General features: G+C 41.0%; 1 protein-coding gene across 5 annotated transcripts in view; it reads right to left on the minus strand.

Annotated features, from left to right (window-relative positions):
* Positions 1-3,209: 3,209 nt before the first annotated feature.
* The window catches only part of C6 (complement C6), a 30,121-nt gene continuing 12,251 nt past the window's right edge, over positions 3,210-21,079 (minus strand). For all 5 annotated transcript variants that reach the window (XM_064404182.1, XM_064404180.1, XM_064404183.1 and 2 more), the window contains 13 exons: positions 20,600-20,738; positions 18,464-18,664; positions 16,542-16,782; positions 15,728-15,850; positions 14,549-14,715; positions 11,919-12,144; positions 10,577-10,748; positions 9,549-9,660; positions 8,973-9,105; positions 7,793-7,984; positions 7,173-7,263; positions 5,993-6,234; positions 3,210-4,077 (listed from right to left, as the gene is read on the minus strand). In XM_064404182.1, the coding sequence (XP_064260252.1) occupies positions 3,896-4,077; positions 5,993-6,234; positions 7,173-7,263; positions 7,793-7,984; positions 8,973-9,105; positions 9,549-9,660; positions 10,577-10,748; positions 11,919-12,144; positions 14,549-14,715; positions 15,728-15,850; positions 16,542-16,782; positions 18,464-18,664; positions 20,600-20,738 (2,221 nt within the window). In that variant the 3' untranslated portion in view covers positions 3,210-3,895. The remainder of the gene's footprint in view (positions 4,078-5,992; positions 6,235-7,172; positions 7,264-7,792; positions 7,985-8,972; positions 9,106-9,548; positions 9,661-10,576; positions 10,749-11,918; positions 12,145-14,548; positions 14,716-15,727; positions 15,851-16,541; positions 16,783-18,463; positions 18,665-20,599; positions 20,739-21,079) is intronic.

Raw genomic sequence — 21,079 nt, forward strand, 5'->3', positions numbered from 1 at the left:
TGTCTAGCAATTTTGCATTCAATTGTCTTATTTTGCACCAAAATCTTAAGAAATAATTACCACTCTCACAGCATCTGAAATATAAAGACACCAGGATTCAAACATTTAATACCAGATGTTTTCATATTTGCAACAAGCAACAATAATTGCTATAACTAAGCTGTGGCTTCTCAGCAAAAGTTTGGCAGTTGATATTTAAACCTATACATTTGATTTACCTTCAAACCTTTGAAGAAAACTCCAACCCTTTCTGAGGTTGCATAAGGACAAACATTATAACAGGTACTATTCAGTTCTCTTCTATATTTTCTCAAATTTTGCATTCTACATTACAGTAAGTAATTATACAGAAGCCGTGGTGAGACAAACAGCAGTGCTAATTGTCCAGCCATTGAATCATGCCTCAGCTGTCTCAGTCCGTGGTAAGTGTATTCTATATGCATTACACATATTCTTGTGCTAGTGAAAAATTAGATATGTTGGAATTTGTACAGAAATTTGTGTGGAAAGGCTCATTGCATTTATTTTGGATCATGCTTCCTCTCTAATATTAAGACCAAATAGATGGGGTTTTTTTCTGTGCAGTAGAGAAGCTGCATTACCAAGAAAGATGTTCTTTGAGAATTGGTAAGGTCTCTGTGACCTAGGTTACCCTGACAGATTAACTTCAGGTTTGGTGTATCTTCTCCAATTATAAGTTATGGCCCAAGGCAATGATCCATCAAGCCAGGTATGTTACTTGGGGCTTACAACGGCAAAGGAGGGATGGCATTTCCTGCCCACAGTGAACAAGAAAACTGTCATTACCTAATATAAGTCATGACATCTAAGAAAAAGACAGATGTTGCAGGAAATATTAAAGAACTTCAGTCCTTGGTCTAAGGGTTGGGGACCCCTGTGACAGAGCACAGGAGCAAACGCAATGTCCTTGTGAAGTGCAATCTGGACCCTACTGGAGCCAACAGTAAAAATCCCACTTATTTCAGCATGCTGAGTCCTCTGGATTCAGTATATGGCACAATCATCCCTTTATTAATGAGTGGCAGGTGATGTCTCCATTCTGTGCTGTGATGCTCAACTGCAAAACAGAAACTATAGGAATTATCCCCGTCAGCAAGAGAGAACAAAGCAGGTCTTACTGTGAGCGCTTGCGCAGCACACAACCACTCTGAGACCAGAGGTGATGGAGAAGTGGGGGCAGTCAGAGAGCACCTGGCTGCCTTCTGTTTACCAGGAAATGACTTCATCTGACAATTTATCATGGTGAAAAGTATCAGGGATTAAAAATTCCCTTTATCAGAAACTTTGCTAGACTGGAATCGGAGGCCTGTAATGAAAAGCTAGTATTAAAGTTAGATGATCAGGAGCAAGAAATCTTCATTGTTTGTTGGTGGTGCAGAGAGCATACACAACAATTCTGAGTGATTCTTTCTCCACAGAATGCAACCAGCAGGAAGAAACAAGGGCACTAAAATCCAATCTAAACATAATCGAATTTGCAACTCACTCCTAGGTCACCACTAGCGTATTACTATAGATTTTCAGCTGGAGGAAAGCACTGTAGAACTACAAAGAAAAGCCTATCTCAGGCTTTTATAATAATTCTTACTCTAAATTTTAAACAAGAAAGCATACATTTATTGTATTTAGCAGCAGGATTAATTTATTATTTTTCTTGTGCTCCATCAAGTTGAGACTAGCTGCTGCTAGGAGCAGCTCTAAGGAGCTTGACAACATACCAGATATGTTTCTTTGTAGGGAAAGATAACCACTTCCCATCCAGCCCACTCCCAGCTCCCAGGCGACTTTGCCCAGCCTCTGGCAAGGTGTGACACTTACATATAGGGCAGGTTGTTCAGAAATGGATACTTCTCAGGCATCATGTAGTGGGTGAGCAACTGGCTGATGTGTCAGATGTAAAGGATTGTAGTGAATAGAGTCACATCAGAGCGGCAACTGGTCACATATGGAGTTCTTCAGGGCTCCGTCATGGGCCCTGTGCATCTTCAAAAGCAACTTTGGATGCAGGACTGGAAGGGATATGAATTTGGGAAGAGAAATCCTTGATGCAAGGGCTGGTCAATCACCAAATTTATGAAGTTCAACGAGAAAAAATGTTTGATTCTGAACCTGAGACAGGTCACTCATGGATGTATGGACAGACTGGGAAATGAGAAGGTGGAAAGCAGTGCCATAGAAAGAGACCTGGGGGTCCTGGTTGATGGCAATATGAAGGGGAGCCAGCAGTGTCCTGGCAGCCAGGAGGGCCAACCCTGTCCTGGGGGCATCAGGCACAGCATCAACAGCCGGACAAGGGAGGGGATTGTCCCACTCTGCTCTGCACTGGGGTGGCCTCAGCTCCAGTGCTGGGGGCAGTTTTGGGTGCCACAATGTAAGAAAGACATTTAACTATTAGAGAGTGTCCAAAGCAGGACATGAGGATGGTGAAGGGCCTGGAGGGGAGGCTGTACATGGAGTAGCTGAGGGCACTTGGTCTGTTCAGCCTGGAGGAGGCTGAGAGGAGACCTCACTGCAGCTACAACTCCCTCATGAGAGGAAGAGGAGGGGCAGGCACTGATCTCTTCTCTGTGGTGACCAGTGACAGGACCAGAGGGAAGGGCCTGGAGTTGTGTCAGGAGTGTTTAGGTTGCTATTAGAAGAAGATTCTTCACCCAGAGGGTGGTTGGGCACTGGAAGAGGCTCCCCAGGGCAGTGGTCACAGGATCTGTCTAAGTCCAAGAAGCATTTTGACAATGGTCTCAGGCATATGGTGTGATCCTTGGGTGTCCTGTGCAGGGCCAGCTGGACTTTGATGATCCATATGAGTCCTTTCCAGCTCAGCAAATTCTATGATTCTTTTCTATGAATCTGTGGGGCTTTTTCCCTGATTGTCATTGTTCTGATGTTTGTTGGTAAAGGAAGAAGTGGCGTTCTGTTTCACCCTTCTTAGAAGGCAGATTTATACTCAGATTTGTGAAATTCTGAGTGCTGAAGAGAAAATTATAGTTGCAACTGCTCAGAACTAATGATTTGTGACCAAGGAATGCTGGGGGCTTGGACCATGGCTGGGCTGAGGTGCCCCATACAACTGCTCTCAGGATTGATGCTGATGCAGGTATATGCAAGGAATCTGATTGTGATGTATTTCTGCAGACTCCAAATACAAACACTCCAAGTCGAATCACATATTGAAGTAGGACTCTGCCCAGTGCATTGTTCATTAATGTTTATTTTATATTTAAAGTACAAACATTCTTAATTCACGTTGAGAGGTACTATAGAAATTCTGCTAGCCTTATGCTTCAGGCTTTCTGCCTAAATCTGAAACCCAGTGAACAAACACAGAAAGCAAACACCTTTTCCCTTCAGCTACTCCAATTAAAATCACATCATTTTGGTATTGCTCCTTCCATTTGTTCTGCAGGAAGCTTCTTGCTACCCCTTCCCCATTTGATGTCAGAAGTGGTACTGAAGTGCTTGTTCTGTTTGCCTATGTGATACAGCAGGTACTCAGCCAGTGAGACAAGAGTGAACAGCAGTCACAAGCACAAGGACAAAGCAACAAATGGCTGAGGAAAGGAAAAGTCTCATCCAGATCTAGGGGAGACCAAAGGCAATATTTTTTTTTTCCATTTACATTTGTTCCCCTCCCTTCCTCTGCACATTCCCAGAGGTGTCAGCAATGACAAGTTGCCCTTTATACCCCCGAGCCCAGGTAATTTTCAGACAGAAAAAAGTCACTGTCACTCGTCTCCCAGAAAGCTGTTTAACAAGCTGGACTTTTTCTCTCATCCTTTTGTTTTGATACATTTATCATTTCATAACCAAGCTTTTCCGTGGGTGGCTTAGTTTGCATTTGATGCAGTGATCACGGTGTGTGCAGAGAGCAAACGGGTTATGGTAGGCAGCTCCCCTGCTCCAGCACCTGCAGTTTGATGCCAGCACACTTCATGGCTGCCAGCATGCAATGACTGACTGTCCTCCTCCTCCCCGTCATCTCCATTTGGATGCAGTGAGGGCGGATCTCTCCTTTGGGGCACTGGTAAGGCATCAGGCAGGAGCACTGGGTCTGCGGCTCTGGGAATGAATGTGTGGAAATATAGCAGCAAATGTGATGACTAAAATGAGATTTTATACTCTGATGGCATTTCAAAGTCCAACAGGGAAAAACACTAGTGGATGTTTGTGATATATTAGTTACAAAAAGCCTGTAGTGCATTCACTAGATGGCTGGATATTAGGTATAGAGGCATAATCAGCTTTAAATAAGAGGTTTTTTCAGCAATGGCCCATACAAAAGCAGAATTGATCTAACTACTTTTATCCACTGGCTTTCCCTGACTTTTCTTCTAAACAAAGATACATTAAGTTGACTTTCTTTTCCCAATTATCCTTGAACACAATCTTGCTATGAAATGGAGTCTTAAGGTCCATATTGTGTCAGCTCCTATTTCATTAAAGCTCTCTTTATGAATACTAAGCTACCTACTGCTGGCCTGTGGTAAAGCTCAGTCCTGCCGGTTATTTCATTACCCATTTCTGATCTAATCAGGTTCTGACTCTTTATATTCTTTCCCAGAAATTCCCTAGGCAGAGTTTCTGCCTTCAGTTTTTTAAAACATGAAAAATGCATGTTTTCCTGCATTTAGCTTCTTTCATGGTACTGCAGTATCTTCTCTGCAGTATGTTCTGTCCCTGTGTTGACATCAACTACTCACTTTCAGGAAAAACAAAACATTAATTTCCTAAATGTTTGTGCACACTCAGGAAAAGTGGACTTCTGTGGAGATGGTAAAGAGTCCAGTTCTAATCTCTTGAGAACCACACTGACAACTAATCTTATTTAATATATTTTTTTCCCCTTTCTCTTATTTTTCTGAACAGAGCTCCTCTGTAGGCTTTTGAGAGAAAAACACTGAAGTGCTGGCACAAGATCCAGCTTGAAGACACTTGCACAGTAGAAGCAGAACTAGGCTTCTTAGAGGCTCTGGAATAAGCAATTAAAAAAATTACCACCTTTCCTCAGGAGCACTTGGTACCTAGAGGTTCCACCAGAGCATGTCCATTGATGGACACACCTGGTCATGCCCTCTGCTTGAGCCCACAAGGGACAACAGGTCATGCAATGATTTTACAGCCATATTTACTTCAAATTCTCTGCTGCAGAAATCTTGCATCTTCAAAACAGAGGCTTAGGATTGCTGCACACTGCTGTTGCTTTATTTATCATTAAGGAGACCAGATGTGATAAGAATCATATTTGTCTCTGCCAGCAAGGAACGGAGTGAGCGTGTCTGTCACTCAGCCTTTACCTGGCAAACACTTGATATGAGCAGAGCAGTCAGCACCTCAGACATTTACAGAAAAACCTACTGCTCTTATCACCTGGTTACACAGTAAATAGCCAAGCTGAACAATATTGTTTAGAAAATAATCCTCTTAGGATTTTTTACCAGCTTAGCTAGTTCATTAAAACTCTTGATAGACACAATTTTCGCATATGTGTATTTGCAAATTTTACCATTAACATCCCATTAAGGCTGATGGCACCAGTCTTGCTTTTGAAGTAGTATCATCATTTAATTTCACAATTTAATTATATGTTATGGAGGGTGTGGCCCAAATTAATTCCTGAAGTACAAACTAGGAGCTAGTAGCCTTACAAGGAATGGGTGAAAATATTACCAACTACATTTTTGTGATTACAGATTCAAATGTTAGCTCTCCTGAAAAAGTTCTCTCAATTTCAAAGTTCCTCTTGTGCCTTTCTAATGGCAAGTAACAACACTACACTAGTTGTGAGTAAAGGGAAAAGGCACATAACTAAGTGTAACCCTAGGTAGCAGGGACACATGGCTGACAACGCTTTCACACTCTGTGTGCCCAGAGGGACCACGATGTCTGTAAATCCTGTTCTTGGAGCAGTGAAAGTCAGTGCATTTTACTTTTAGATCCAAAGGAATGGCTGAATCTCACCATTCAGAAGTCATACCTTGGCAATCCTCCCAGTCGTAGCAGGTGTCATAGCCACAGGGCACTTTCTTCAAGCTATTTGTAGAGAGCTTTGCCCTCTCAATAGCCCAGTCCAGGTTGGAATTACCATGGCAAGGGCCAGCATGCAAGAAATGAAATGACTGCACTCCAAGGCACATTTCAGCTGAGTACTGACAGCTGGGCTTGGTCACATTCTGTTCAGAAACAGCATGTAGCACACAGATGTCTTCTGAGTAGTGGCTGCCCAAAGAAAGAAAAGAAAAATTATTTTAGCAGGCTATGGAACAAGTCCATACTTTTAAACAGTACATCAGCATCAAATGAAACACAGCAAAGCCATGGCCAGCTGGAGATTCACCTAAAGACCTCAGGCTGCCCTAGCTATTGCAGGACCTGGACCTGAGAAAACAAGTGCTGTGAGATGGGGAAGCTTTGGTCCTGTCCAGCCTTTGGGAGGTGAAGGACATGTGTCTGTACAGGAAAAAGGAGAGGCTGTTACCTCCACAAGGATGTGAAATTTCCACTGGGCTCCTCAGCACAACAGAGGCATGGAACACCTGGAGTGGATCTAGTGGAGGGTTACAAAGATGATCAAGGGACTGGAGTATATCTATTATGAGAAAAAAAACTGTGGAAGCTGTCCCTGTTCACCCTTGAGAAGAGACAACTGAGGGGGACTTCATCAGTGTCTCAGTGTCTGCAGGGAGGGGTCAGAGCAGGGACAGGGCTCTGCTCGGTGCTGCTGAGCAATGGGACAAGAGGCAATGGGCAGTGAGAGGTGCACAGGAAATTCCACCTGAACAGGAGGAAGAAGTGGATTGTTGTGGATGGAACAGTTTGCATAGAGAGGTCGTGGAGTCTCCCTCAGTGGAAACACCCAAGAACCACCTGGACACAATCTTGTGCTATGTGGTCTGGGATGGCTCCGCTTGACCAGGGAGGTTGAGCCAGGAGATCACTGGGGATCCCTACAACCTAACCCATTCTGTTATTCTGTAATTTTTTATTTATAGGCTACAAACAGGACTGTAATTTGAATACAGAGGAACAGCTAGCTAATATCTGAAGAGAGAGTAGTCTTGATTTGCAGTTGTCTTTTCCTGCTCTTCCTGTTCAGTGTCACAATGGCCTCTTGGTCTATCATTAGAGAAACTTTGATTTCTAATTACAGCACTTACCCACAATCTTCTTCTGGAGACATACAAACACACTGTGATCCAACCTGTTTTTGTCCTGGACTGCAAATACCTCTAATTTGGGTTAACACATCTGAAACAACAAGTGAGAACTACCGTAACTAGTAAGGAGAGAACAGAAATATCTTATACTCCCACCATAAAAGCTAAAATGGATTCATTTCCCTTTGTCCTAAGTTTTTCAAAAGCTCCCTCGTTGGCATGCCAGAAGTATTTTCATCAGTCTTTGTAAAAATCACTGGAAATTAACAGGAACAGCTAAAGTTTCAATAGAATGCATTTTCCTACATTGCTTTCACAAAGCCTCGTTAATGCAGTTGGGGTTTAGTTTGATTTGGTTTTGATTTTAAGCAAACAGTTGCAGTGTCTCAATTTCATTATTAAAGTTTACAGTACATTTCATCCAAAAATTCTGAACTTAATGCAGAAGTTTAGAGCTGAAATTCTGTCACCATGGGGGAGACAAAGAAAAACTAAAATTAATGAACAGCTGCTATATGTCTTAAACCCAGTCATCGGCCTTCTAGTTCTACCTAGCTGAAATAGACAGTACTGTTAATACCAGCAATATGGAAACAGTAACTATCTGCAGGCATACTAACCTTTTTCACATGTAATAGACCTCAAAATAGGAGGTATCCAGGACAGGTCTTTCCCACAGGTATACTTTGTGTGACCAGTGATTATAAACCCAGCTTGGCAGCTCAGCTTCATTGTTTCACCAATGTTGTACTGTTGCTTAAATGGGGAAATTGTGACACTGTCAGATATTGGTGGCCTGAGGCATACTGAGGCTGTAACAAACAATAAAAAAAAGCATAATTCTTGTTGGTTTAATGCTCTGTGGATATTTACAGAAAGTGATAATGCTTTATCTGAAGAACCATATAAAGACACTCAGTAATACTGAACATTTGTCTGACATTCAAAACCAATAAAAAATTAACCTAATTAAGTCTAGAAATTTTCAGTGTACTGTCATAGTCTTTAAAATATTTTTCAAGTAATAACTAAATAATGACAAAACGTTTCAAATGTATGCCAATATAAGTAATTTAATTTTGCTATTTAAAAATAGTAAGAATGGCATTTAACAGCATTTTTTTAATTTTGCCTTTTGTAAGTGGAAGAAAGTCAATGGCAATAGAAACCTTATAAATATATTCAGATTCTTCTTTTTGTTAAAATGAAGACTAAGTCAATTAAAATACACCAAGTTTTAGAAAACTATTGAAATCTCTCTTGTTAGCAAACACAGACCGATTCTATTCCTTAATTCTTAACTGACCTATAAATCCTTCAAGGCACTGATTTATAGCAGAGATTTTCAAGGCAGCCCGGGAGGTCATGGTTAGAAACACATCATCCATTTAATATAAAAGATAGCAGACAAATTTCTGTAGGAATGATTTTTTCTTCATAACTGTATCAACCTAAAGATACCTATGTACGTCTGAAAACAAAAGGTGAGTCCTTTTGTTAAAGCTATTTAAAAGTAGAAAAGAGACGGATCTCACAGCATCCATCTGAGGATTTTCTAATGCACTGCATATTACAATTTCCTTACAAAGCACATAATAGCAACACTTCTGAATTGAAAGGGGAGTGATGTAGTGACTCACGATGTTTTTGCCACGTCTACATGAAATACCTTCTTAAAATGCTATCTTTTCAGATATGTTAGAGATTCATTTCTAAAAGACCTTTATTAGAATCTTTTTTATATGTTTTCTTCCCCTTCTATTTTGTTGCTGTGCATTTTGTTCATTTTGTCTTTCTTACGTTGGCACTCAATATGTTGCTGTGTCCAGGTTTGATCTGGCAGACACCGAAGGTATTGATAGCCAATGAGGCTATGCCCACTCACACAAGCAATTTCAACTTCCTCCCCAACAGCATACTGGTTCTTTTCATTCTGGAAAAAAAAAAAAAAAAAAAAAAAAAAAATTTAAGAAACCCACATCAAAAAGCTCTGCAAGGATCTATGGTAACGAGACTGGGCATTGTCAAAGGAAACAATAGCGAAATCTTGATAAGATGTAATGAATGCATGCATTTCCTACTCTGAAATATGAGTCATCCACTCACCAATATAATGATAACTTTTTCCAGTTGCAGTAACTGGTGTCATGGTTACCAAACAAGGATTCAAGGACCACTTGAAATGAATTTTACCTTGACTTTGCTTCAGCTGCTGGTGTAGTGTGGTGGGCTAGAGCCCTGCAGCATTCCTTGAACACAGCACTTCCACTAGCATGGTAGCTAGATTGGATATCAGGCACATACAGCAGAGAAGCTGCAAAATTTCCAGCCTCTGCAACTACTACACTTTGCTTCTGTGTAATTTTTCATGCTCACCCTGATAAAGCTGTGTTCTGGTGGTTCTGGCCTAGAACATCCAGACTCAGGTTCACCAATCAAGACATTCTCTTCTCTTGTGGCTTCATCATCATTTATACAAGGAGCACCTCTGAAAAGTGATAATTTGCTGTAAGGCTGTATCTTAAGCATTCATGTCACCAAGTAACAATGGCAGAATGTCAGGAGAGTTGCAAGTGTGTCCTGTCATCCTCCCCCTATAATTTTATTCTGTTAAATAAAAGATGGTGGACAAAACTGCAGGTTGATAGGGGGGAGAGCATGAGAGCAGTAAAAAGCACTAAATACATCTATCAACATAATTAATTAAATATTTTTGTACAGCAAGTAAAAGAGTCATCAAAGAACAACCTATTAGGAAGTCTCTAAATCATCCATGTAATTCTGTTGCCCCCAGGCAGTGGTTAAAGGTGGCTGGTCTCTCATGGTGTCTAACTGAGTAACAAAGAACTGTGGAGCCCACTGCTTGTAATCCTCTCCTATTCATTCTGGCAAGGAAAAAAACCTGAAGCCTTGGGCTTGAAGATATAAAAAAATGGAGCCAGTTTGAGGTTAGGATTTGAAGTTGAAACCATGCTAAAAAGGTACATCAGGCGTACTTGAAGTGGAAATATGAGAAACTTGGTAGCTTCATCCAAACTCTCTCTGTGACTGAGTTCAGATCTACATCTCCAAGAAAAGAGAGGATAGGGAAAAAAATAGAAAACTTCCAATAAAGAGGAGGAAAAGATTTTTCCTTGGCTTTGGAAAAGAAGCCACGCAAAGCAGCATACAAGATCTACAGGCATACTTTAGTATTCAACTAATCAGAAATTTTCTAGGAATAAAACATTAATAAATGCAAATGTGAAGCAAATTGCAGAGATTTTCAGAGTTTGCCTTTTCTATGCTCCACCAACGAAATTCAAAGGGCAAAGCTGTCTGCTATTTCTCCTTGGTAGTCACAGAGCCACTCTGGAGCGCTCCTTAACCATCCCATGACTAAGGAGATCTTTTGATCTTCTTACCTGTCTGTGAACATGGAGACATAACAGTCCTCCTCTTCTTCCTGCTCCCCTTCACATGGCTTCCCACCATTCATTGGGGAGGGGTTATTGCATTCCCGGGTCCTTCTTTTTTTGAAGGAAGCATCACATGGACTCCATTCAGACCAGCAACCCCATTGGCCATCAACAGCAACTGCAAGGAATAAAAGAGACACCATATTTTATTGGCAGACCAATACAATATATTTCTTTTAAGGCCAAACATGAGAGGGATGATGGTAAATTCATAATAGCCATTTTCAGAAAAATTAATGCTGTTAAGATTAAGGGAATAGATTGCATCTAGAGAGTCAAGTTTTCCAAATGCTGTCCAGTTAAATTCCAGCTGCTTCATAAAACCAAAAAATTCATTTACCTTCCTATTTTTGGCTGCAAGTAACATTAAAATTCAGAAGCAGCATATTTTACACTTTTACTGCACTCACAGATTTTCATGGTACTGACAAGTTTCTTAGGTCATTATTTAATGAGTTTTCAACTAAATCTGAGTTCTAACACCATGTCTAAACCCCAAATCTACATCTTATGCCAGTTACATTAAAACTATTACTGTTTTCTCTTAACCTCTGGCATCTATTACCTGTATCACCATGAAACATGCATAATTTTTTTCCTTACACACCCTTTCTTTTCTGCATGCAATAGACTTTCTGTATCCATCTCTGTCTTCAGTTGTTTTTTCCTTCCAAAATATTGCTCCATCAGGGTCAGATAATGAGAACTGAGTGACTGAGTGACTTTAACTTATGTTCCCTTTTGACTGGGGAATATAAACATATATCATGTCTCCTTTGTTTCCCTTAGGTATGGCACTAGTTTAAATTTATTCAAAAATGTTTTTGCATCAAATTGCTCTTTAAATCTTCCAGAATGACGATTATGTTCTCTCTCCTTATGACAGCTGAGTTTTCCTTCTAAACTGTAATCCACAATTTTTCTGTTCATTAGCCATTTAATCTTAAGCATAATGGGCTATAGGGAAAGCTAAGCAATGGGTTTCTCAATTTTTCACATCAGTTATCTTTGATCTCAGCTTCACCCTTATTGCTGAATAGCTCGTTTCAAATTACCTTAATTATGTAGGTGAGGAATATTTTACCACGTCTTACACTGTCCTTGGAATCATGGCTCTTCAGTTTGATTTTTTTTTTTTATTTGCAATCTCTACATTTATCCTTATGTGTTTTGGGCATCACTATAAGAATGTGATAGAAAGTGTAAGAAGCGCTGCGGCTTTAGCAAGGGCAGGTTAAGGCAGATGAACCCGGACAAAGCGACAGCGGAAAGCCGCGGCCGGACGTACCTGCAGCGGGTCCCGGAGCCCGCACGGCGCAGTCGGGGCCGGAGGCGCCGGGCGGGCACAGGCAGAGGCAGCGGGTGCCCGAGAGCACGGCGCGGCCGCCGCCGGGGCACGGCGCGCAGCGGCACGCCGCCCGCCCGCCCGCCTGCTCCCGCAGCGCCCGCCGCAGGTGGCGGCGCTTGGTCACCGCGCACGGCACGTTCCGCACCAGATCCACGATGGGGGACACCTGGCAGAGAGCTGGCCCGTCAGCAGCGTGAAAAGTGCGCATTATATGGCTCTACGCAGATTCTTACTATACGCATTAATTTACTATACACATACTATATACACTTGTACTGAGTAGTAGTGTATTAACATTTTAATACTATGGTAAATGTGGTTTCATAGCAAAAAGGTAGCTTTTGTAGTTAAAATAGGACCTATGTATGTGGAATGTTTTCTTTTAGAAAGGAATGAGGGACCCTCACCGGTTGGATGTAATGAGGACATTTAGGATGTCCTCACAGGACACCTAAATCTTTCAGAAAAAGGAAATCTATTGCTCCCTTATCAGCAGAAAACTAACTTCTTCTCACCTCACTCAGACAGGAAGATGGCATGAGGATTAAGAGGAAGAAGTTGACAGTGACCAGACAGAACACTGTGGTTGAATGGAATTTATGCATCATGGATGAGATGTATGAATATGCAACAGGCGATTGTTTTTAAGGGTTAATCCTCTGTTAACGGGCGTCCTTTTTCGGGCTTGTGTTGCCCAGAAAAAGGTACCCGGACGTCCGTATCTCTTTGTCTTTATTGTCTCATATTGTCTTAATCTCCAATGTTCAAATTTTATTATTCTAATTATATTACTATTTTTCTAACCATTTTACTACTATTAAATTTTAAAATTTCAAAAAACAAGTGATTGGCGTTTTTCACAGCAGGAACCGCAACGCAGCAGGGCCCTCACTGGGGCAGCCAGAGCTTCCTAAAGGAGCTAGAGGCTACATACAAAGATGTATCACACAGGAATTAGGGATGTTTTAGAGGAGCACGGCAGTGCTGTACATATATGTTATCCTGATTTCAGTGCTTGTATCAGAGCCACACAATGAAACGCTGGCTGCTCTGACAGTGCATCTGTAGTTCAACAAAGCTGAGAGGTCACCTGGGGCAGCTGAGGGAAGTGATATCTCTCAGGGTAAGTAACAGGACAGGGGCCCTGTCCTTTTGTCTCCCCAGTTTAGGACTCTATGAGCCAGGGAAGAATCAACCAAGTAGGATACTAGATCCTAAAATTCAGGACACTCTCTACCACACATCACATCACTGTGTGATGTAGTATGGTTGTGTTTGAGGGCCCCAGGACGAGGGAAGAGATGAGAATCTTGACTCCATGTTTCAGAAGGCTGATATATTATATTATATTATATTATATTATATTATATTATATTATATTATATTATATTATATTATATTATATTATATTATATTATATTATATTATATTATATTATATTATATTATATTATATTATATTATATTATATTATATTATATTATATTATATTATATTATATTAATGCTGTACTAAAACTATGCTAAAAAGAATAGAGAGAAAGGATCTATCAGAGGAGAGGAGAGGAGAGGAAAGGAAAGGAAAGGAAAGGAAAGGAAAGGAAAGGAAAGGAAAGGAAAGGAAAGGAAAGGAAAGGAAAGGAAAGGAAAGGAAAGGAAAGGAAAGGAAAGGAAAGGAAAGGAAAGGAAAGGAAAGGAAAGGAAAGGAAAGGAAAGGAAAGGAAAGGAAAAAGGAAAGGAAGGGAAAAGGAAAGGAAGGGAAAAGGAAAGGAATCTTGTGATTGCTCACAGTCCTGACACAGGTGGCTGCATTGGTCAAGTAAAAACAATTTCACATGCTAGGTAAACAGTTCTTCAAATCACATTCCAAAGCAGCAAAACATGGAGAAGCTGAAACTTCCCAGCTTCTCAGGAGAAAAGATCCTGGTAAAAGGATTTTCATAAAATATGTCTGTGACATGGTAGGGTGTGCTTGCATCCAGTCCCTGTCATGTCAGACATCCATCCTTATGCTGCCTTCAGGAGTTCAGCAGCTGTAGCAGGACAGACCTCAGTGGATGCTGCATGCAGTCAGGTTTTGCTTTTTGTCTCAAGTGCTGCTGAGCAGCTGCTGCACCAGCTGAGGAGGGGGACAGCTCGGTGCACTCACAGCAGCACCAGCACACTGCACTGAAGGAGCAGGACAGAGATAGAGGATCTTGCTGTTTTATTTCAGTTTAGCTATGTGACACACTTTGCAGCATAGGCCTGACAGGGGAATGATACCATGCACTGTTTTTCTGCACAGCAACTAACCCCTGCCTATGCCTGAGCTCCTGCTGGTGCCAGTGCAAGTAATTCACATCCCTTACTCTTAGTCCCACTCTCCATGAACAATGCAAAACAAGTGTGCCTTATAAACCAACATGCATAAGAAGTTGTCCTAATAAAAGTTCTGTATGTTTATGTTATGCCCATGTTTATGTACATTGATATCACATACATCATCATTCCTGTTTACAGGGAAAAAATATCTGCACAGGCCTATGAAGAACAGTTAGTCTTTGTTATCTCAGTGTTTTTCTTCTCTTACCTCAAAGTCAATCACCACAGGATTGTCCTTTGTTGATTCCAGCCAGTCTCTAAAGACTGTGTGTCCTGGAAAAGCCCCCTTTTTCTCCCAGGCCAGAGCTGCTGCATACTCTGACCTGCCACCTTTCACCAGGGAAATTGATCGTTCAGCTGACTCCAAAATGGAACCTGAAACATGATTTCATCACAGTATTTTCAGACAAAGGCTTCCAAAAACAGCATATGTGACAACACAACTATAAGAAAAAGTATAAGAGGATATTAAAGAATATACTAAGATTAGTTTTTTGAAACTATCCTTGGAAAAATGAAGTCAAAGCTCAGAAGAACAATCCCTGCCTGCTATGACAGAAGCCTGTGATAAGATTTCAAATGGAAGTGTTTGAGACCTGAGCCATGGGGATATCCAGAGTAGTAGTAGTAGTAGAAAAGAGAGTAGACAGTAGTGGAAAATGCAGAGGATGCAGTAGTGTCCTCTAGAGCACACAGCATGGTAGGAGAATACCTCTAGAACGCACAGCATGGCAGGTTTAGTCCTGGCTGTAAACATCCAAGTAATATTAATATTACTAATATTAATCAACTACTGGGGACAAAAAGATGGTGGAAGTGATGAAATTCCGATCCTTAGTGATGCAGAACAGGACTCCTGCCATTCTCATGGAAAATGCACCAGCTTACTGCAGTTTCTGAGACACATTTCTGGCACCCTGGTACCTAAATATCTGCTTGGCATGAGGAAGGGGGGAAGGGAGAGTCAGGGAGTGTGTTATTGCAGCCCAACTTTCTCAATGAGCTCCAAGCAACCCTTAAAGAAGATCAGGGACTGAGTCATAGACAAAATTTCTAGCTTTGCTCATTTTTCAGTTCAGCATTCCTGGCCCTGGACCCAGGGTGAAGGGTAATGTTTGGCAGATCTGTGACCAACCAGAGAGCTAGTGACACCAGATCCCCAGTGATGGCACTCCAGAGCAGAGAAATAGCACACCTACATCATCATTTCTTTTGCAAATGAGAGTCAGATTTCAGTGCTTGTATCAGAGCCAGACGATGAAACACCGGCTGCTCTGACAGTGCATCTGTAGTTCAACAAAGCTGAGAGGTCACCTGGGGCAGCTGAGGGAAATGGTATCTCTCAGGGTAAGTAACAGGACATGGGCCCATTCCTCATCATGCTCACCTTCATGTTTCACAGTCATCCTGTTTGTGGTGCATCTGGTACTGACTTTCTTTTTCTTCTTGAAGAACACACGCCTGGTTGTTTCTGTTCGGACACACTCTGTTGCTTCCTCAATAGACAGGCCTAGAAATACCACAGAGCAGCATCTTTATCAGCACAAACATGATACATGGTGGGCACCATGCCCTAGGCTCCCACACTGAGGTGAGCCAGCAGCTTCCCATGCTCCTCACCAGCCACTGGAGATGTCACTACAGCAGGCACCTGCTGCCCCACACACAGTGTTGGACAGAGGCATGATTCAGCTACCCTCCCATGCCATGCAAGTTACAGCAGTGGCATTAAAGGTCACAGCTTTTAACTTTAGACTTTCATTTTTGTGGTGTTGTATTTTCATTTTCAGAGTCTAGCAGTCATGGGAAAATTTTAAAGTAATTTCTAATCCAAACCATCAACTTTATTGTCTGCATCCCAAAAATTACCCCTTATACCTCTCAGACCTCAGTCCCATGCTATAGAAACAACTGGAATAACTTTTCCTGGTGGCACCTGGTCTTGGTCTGAAGTTCTTAAGTGGTTTCACTGAACACAGTGACATTTACCAAATAAGGAATCTCCTGAACTTTTCAAATACAGTGTAGAGCAAAAATTTCTTCCTTCTCTATATGAAAGCAATGTGAGTAATTAATGAGTCTGTGAAAGTCTAAAGAATTTTTTGCTGTTGGAGAACTTACTCTGTCGTGTAAGACCTAAAAACAGGGATAAGAAAAGCTGTTAAACAAATAATGATATTTTCTTATTAAAGATTACATACCTGAGTTCTGCAGTTCCTCAGAGCTATACTGGTAAAGAAGATCATAGGAGCCACCCATCTTCCCAGAGGTATAGTAATGAGTGCCAAATTCATCAAATATTCTGCTGTATAAAGCGTAGTTGTACTCCAGGGGCAGCTGGTTAAGTGCTTTTAGAAAGACGTCTGATAGCTGCAGATCTGACTGTTTCATTGTGAAGTTTGCAACCGAAATTACTTTATGGACTCTAATAAAGTTGGAATTCTAGAAATAAGAAAAGGGGAGTCTTAGCACCTTCAGAGGGAAGTAAGTGCAGAAACTAGAGGAGTCAAGAATATTAATATCTTATTTATACATATTTTAACATATAGGTCTGAATGAGACATCCCAAAGTGCAGGAAAGTTCCTCTCTCCTTTTAAGTGGTCAATATAGTCTTCTTTTTTCACTATATAAGGAAGTGTTGCAAATTTACTTGTAGGTCTCTCAAACATTCACAAGTACGCATCTGCCTACATACACTAATACAATTTATGGAGACAGAGATAAAAAGAGAGGCTTCCTGTCTGATACAGTAGATAACACAAGGAAGACCCAAGGTAATAGTCCTGCTTTTCATTGAGAAAGGATTTTAAACCGTGTCATCTTTAGCCAACATCAGACTAAGTTTTTGGTGGGTATCTGTGATTTCACAGAGTCATGTAATTGTTTGGGTTGGAAGGGACCTTAAAGACCGTCTAGGTTTAACACCACTGCTGTGGGCAGAAACAACTTCCACTGGACCAGATTGCTCAAAGTCCCATCAAACCCAGCCTTGAACACTCCCCGGGATGGGGCATCCACAGCTTATCTGGGCAACATGTTCCTGTGCCTCACCACCTTCCATGACAACAATGCTGAAAACCAACGTATACGCAAAATAAATTTTCTGTTGGAAGTTTAACAAAAATTAAAATTTTCATAATTAGCTCTGGTCTAGGCTTAAAACAATAAGAAGCCACTGTTCACCCCAAAATAAACTTGGCAATTGTACAAGAGAGCTGCCTGCTCTGTGTGCATGGGTATAAAAGTCAGCAGGTTTCCAGCAGCTGGAACTTCAGGATAGTTGCATTCAAACTAGAAGCAATGAACTGTTCAAGCAATCAAGTTGCTTAACCATTAGGACAAGTGAGCAAGGCCTGCAGCAAACTTCCATTATAGGAAATCTTAATGTTAAGAATAATATTTTTGCCAAGTTTCACTGCAATTGCACTGTAATTTGAACTCCTGGGTTTCAACAGGCCTTAGCTTCATTCATTCCTATGGCCTTTCCTATGCAGAAGTGCAAACAATAGCCCATCATTTACTGCCATTAAGGTATAAAAATACATAATCTTTTACCCTACCAGTATTAATTTGCTTTAAAGGCACAGAATCTTACGGGAAAAATTTTATCTCTTCTGTTAAACTTTTCTGTGGGTGTGTTATTTCTGAGATTATCTTTATGACCAAATGCTTCTTGGTGTTTGAGACTCCAACATGAGACTCCAATATGCAAGTTAGTTACCAAATAAAAAAAAAAATGTAGATTAATACCCAGTGCATGCATATGTATAACATTCTTGAGTGCACTTCCTTTATTTTTTTGAGTTGTTTGCTTCTGGTAGGTATTATGCCCTCTTAATCTATAATTAGGATAGGGTAAGAAAGTGGCTTACTGAATATGTCATATGCCAAATCTATGCTATTTAAAAGCAGAATAAGCCTATGTTTCTCAGAAAACCATGATGCATTACAAAAGTTATGTTACAACCAGGAGCATGGTGTAGTATCAGAAGAGGATTTTTTCAATGACTAACTCTAGTAGGCCAATGTCTTGATAAGGAAAGTAGCCTTTGTCGGCTCAGTTCTGGAATAAGCAGACACAAATCAACTGAAAGAAAGAAACTGAAGGCAACATTCAATTACCTTTTCATAGGAGGCTTCAATAGCTTTCTTGAAGGATGAAGACGATGTAACCTGGACCCGTGTCTTTCTTGAGAATAAAAATGGGATACCAGAAGAATGTTTACCACTATGAGTGGATGAACTACTGCTAGAAACACTTTCACTCAGGGGAGTTAAATCTTCATAGAATTCTGATGTGACATCATCCTCTTCATCTGTTACCTGGCAATTCAGTAAAGCAAAATGCATTTGCATAATTGATAATATGAAACAGAAAACTATTAAGCAAAGAATTCTTGATTTTTTAATGTTTTTAAATGGAAAAAGTATGCCTGATTATTTGAGATGTGAAAGTAAGCTACGAAAAGATGAGACTGAGAAAGGCTAAGAGGCAAAATGAATACAAACTAAGAACCAGACTTACTAATACTTGTTTATACAACAACAGAAAAAAAAAGCATGCAGCACTTTCTTCTAAATCTTCTCACCGCTGGGCCCTAAACCTTAGGAATATTTTTCAACAAATTCCAGCATACTTTTAAAAGAATTCCAGACATACATGTTGTGTCCACATCATGGCTACTTCCCAACCCCATGGCTTCTATATTGTACAGGACAGAGTTTGGTGCTTCCTGACCTTTCTTCTCAATTTCCAGCTAGAATAATGAACAGAATTCCACAGGAGTGTCTTAGAGTATGCTTGGACTGTTAGCACCTATATTGCATGATGGATTAAAGGCACATGAAGAGGAATTGTGAGCAAACCTGCTGATCAAGTTGGTAAACCTCCAATGGTGGTGTTGAGCAGAGCACCAAGACAACCTCAGCATCAGATCAGAAATTACTTATTTCCCAAAATCTGGGAAAATCCCTGTGTGTTTTTGAATAATGAGATTTTTTTCCCTCCCCTAGAACTGTTTGCTTAATAGGGCTGGTAGGGATTTTGGGAAATGAGGTGGCCCATTCTTCCCCTTCTGCCTCCCTTCCATTTTTCAAGAAGATTTATGCTTTTGCAGAAAAACAGATGGAGTTCCAAGAAGCCTAATCCTGTGACCCTTTATATGGGAAGCTGCTCTAAATATTAAAAGATAAAGATTCTCTCCTAAAGGTGAGTTTCACAAGCCCTTAACAGTTCTGCAAATGGACATGAGTAACTTAATGAGCTTTACTGGCTATAAAGAGACCTGGGCAAACCAAAGGTTGGTTTTTGCCTCTGAATATTTCTGCAGACAATAATTTTTCACCATTGTTGACAAATCCTACATGACATGGCCAATTCAATTGCAGTTTCTGTGGAATGTAGCAGGTTGTCCTTTTTTCAGTTGCCTCTGTTAAAGTAATCCAAAAATCACAACACCTGTGGCAAAAATCATCATTTTCATCCATTAGTTGTGCTTTTTTCACATCCTGCATTCTTTTTTTCCCAATGTAGCATGTACTGGCTTCTAACGGGTCCTGCTCGTATGTACACAGCCAGATGTTGTACCCCAACCACAGCATTCAAAGCATTTTCTGAATGCTAGTGCCCATAAAAGAGGTATTAGTGGTTCCTAGATTTTTTATAAGATACACTCCAGGTTAATTTTGGTCATTCCCCAGCCTGTCCTGTAAGCCTCCTCTCCAGGCTGTGTGTATTTTGTCCTCTTGCTTTCCAGGCTTAGTGCCTGCCTCCTTTCCTTGCTGCACTGTGGAGGGACTGGGCAGGGAACAGGCAGGACTGAGGGGTTGCAATGGCTCAGGGAGGTGACAGGAGGGAAGCTGGAGTCAGTAGCTACAGCCATTGGTTCTTCAAGTGCACAGAAGTGATGCTGGAATAACCTTTGGAGTTGAACAAACCTCTGCCTAGATGAGTCTGGCTAGGAGAAGGCCCTTGGTACCAAGTTGGAAGAACTTGGCTGCAACCACTGGAAGCAGGAAAAGTTCAAATCGATTATATTGACTCTGATATATGGAGCATTGAGTTCACACAGATCTGAAAAGCATGAGTGGAGCATGAACTCTTAGCCCCTTTCCACACATCAACTGAAGCATGTTCAAGCATCACCAGGTTGAGAAATTTTGTTCTAAAACATACAGTACTACCTAATGCTTAAGCACATATTTTGGATGGTGATTACAGTGAGGGTTTTATGGCTTGGAGCTGCTGCCAGAGAGTACCTGAAAGCTGACAGCCTCCAGATTTGCAGGGACACGATACAATTTCCTTGTCTCATTGTGCTTCACTGTTGTGCACCGTCCTCCGTTGAATGAGTTGCCAAGAACTTCCCCTCGGCTCTCGCCTGACAGAATGTGAAATCTAACAAAAGATTTTATTTCCAGAGATTAAACAACTCCAGAATGATGTATGGGCTTGAAACATTTCTTGGTATACAGCTGCACCGAGGTATTGTGGATTGGATTGAGAGCACCTGGGTCTTGTTACTGCTTTGAAAGGAATTACAAGAATTTCTCATTCACACTGAATTCACCTGAAAAATGCAGTAGCATCAATCCAGTTTCTTATTTTCCATCAGTACCTAACCTTACTGATAACCCCAAATCAGCATAAGGCAGTCAGTCTTAAGTGGAGAACCTAGAAATGTTCTAGGAAAATGAACTACTTGTTCTCTATTTCTACTATAAGTGATGTTACTGGAC

This window comes from Passer domesticus, chromosome Z (genome assembly GCF_036417665.1).
Source record: "Passer domesticus isolate bPasDom1 chromosome Z, bPasDom1.hap1, whole genome shotgun sequence".
NCBI classification, from domain to species: Eukaryota; Metazoa; Chordata; class Aves; order Passeriformes; family Passeridae; genus Passer; species Passer domesticus.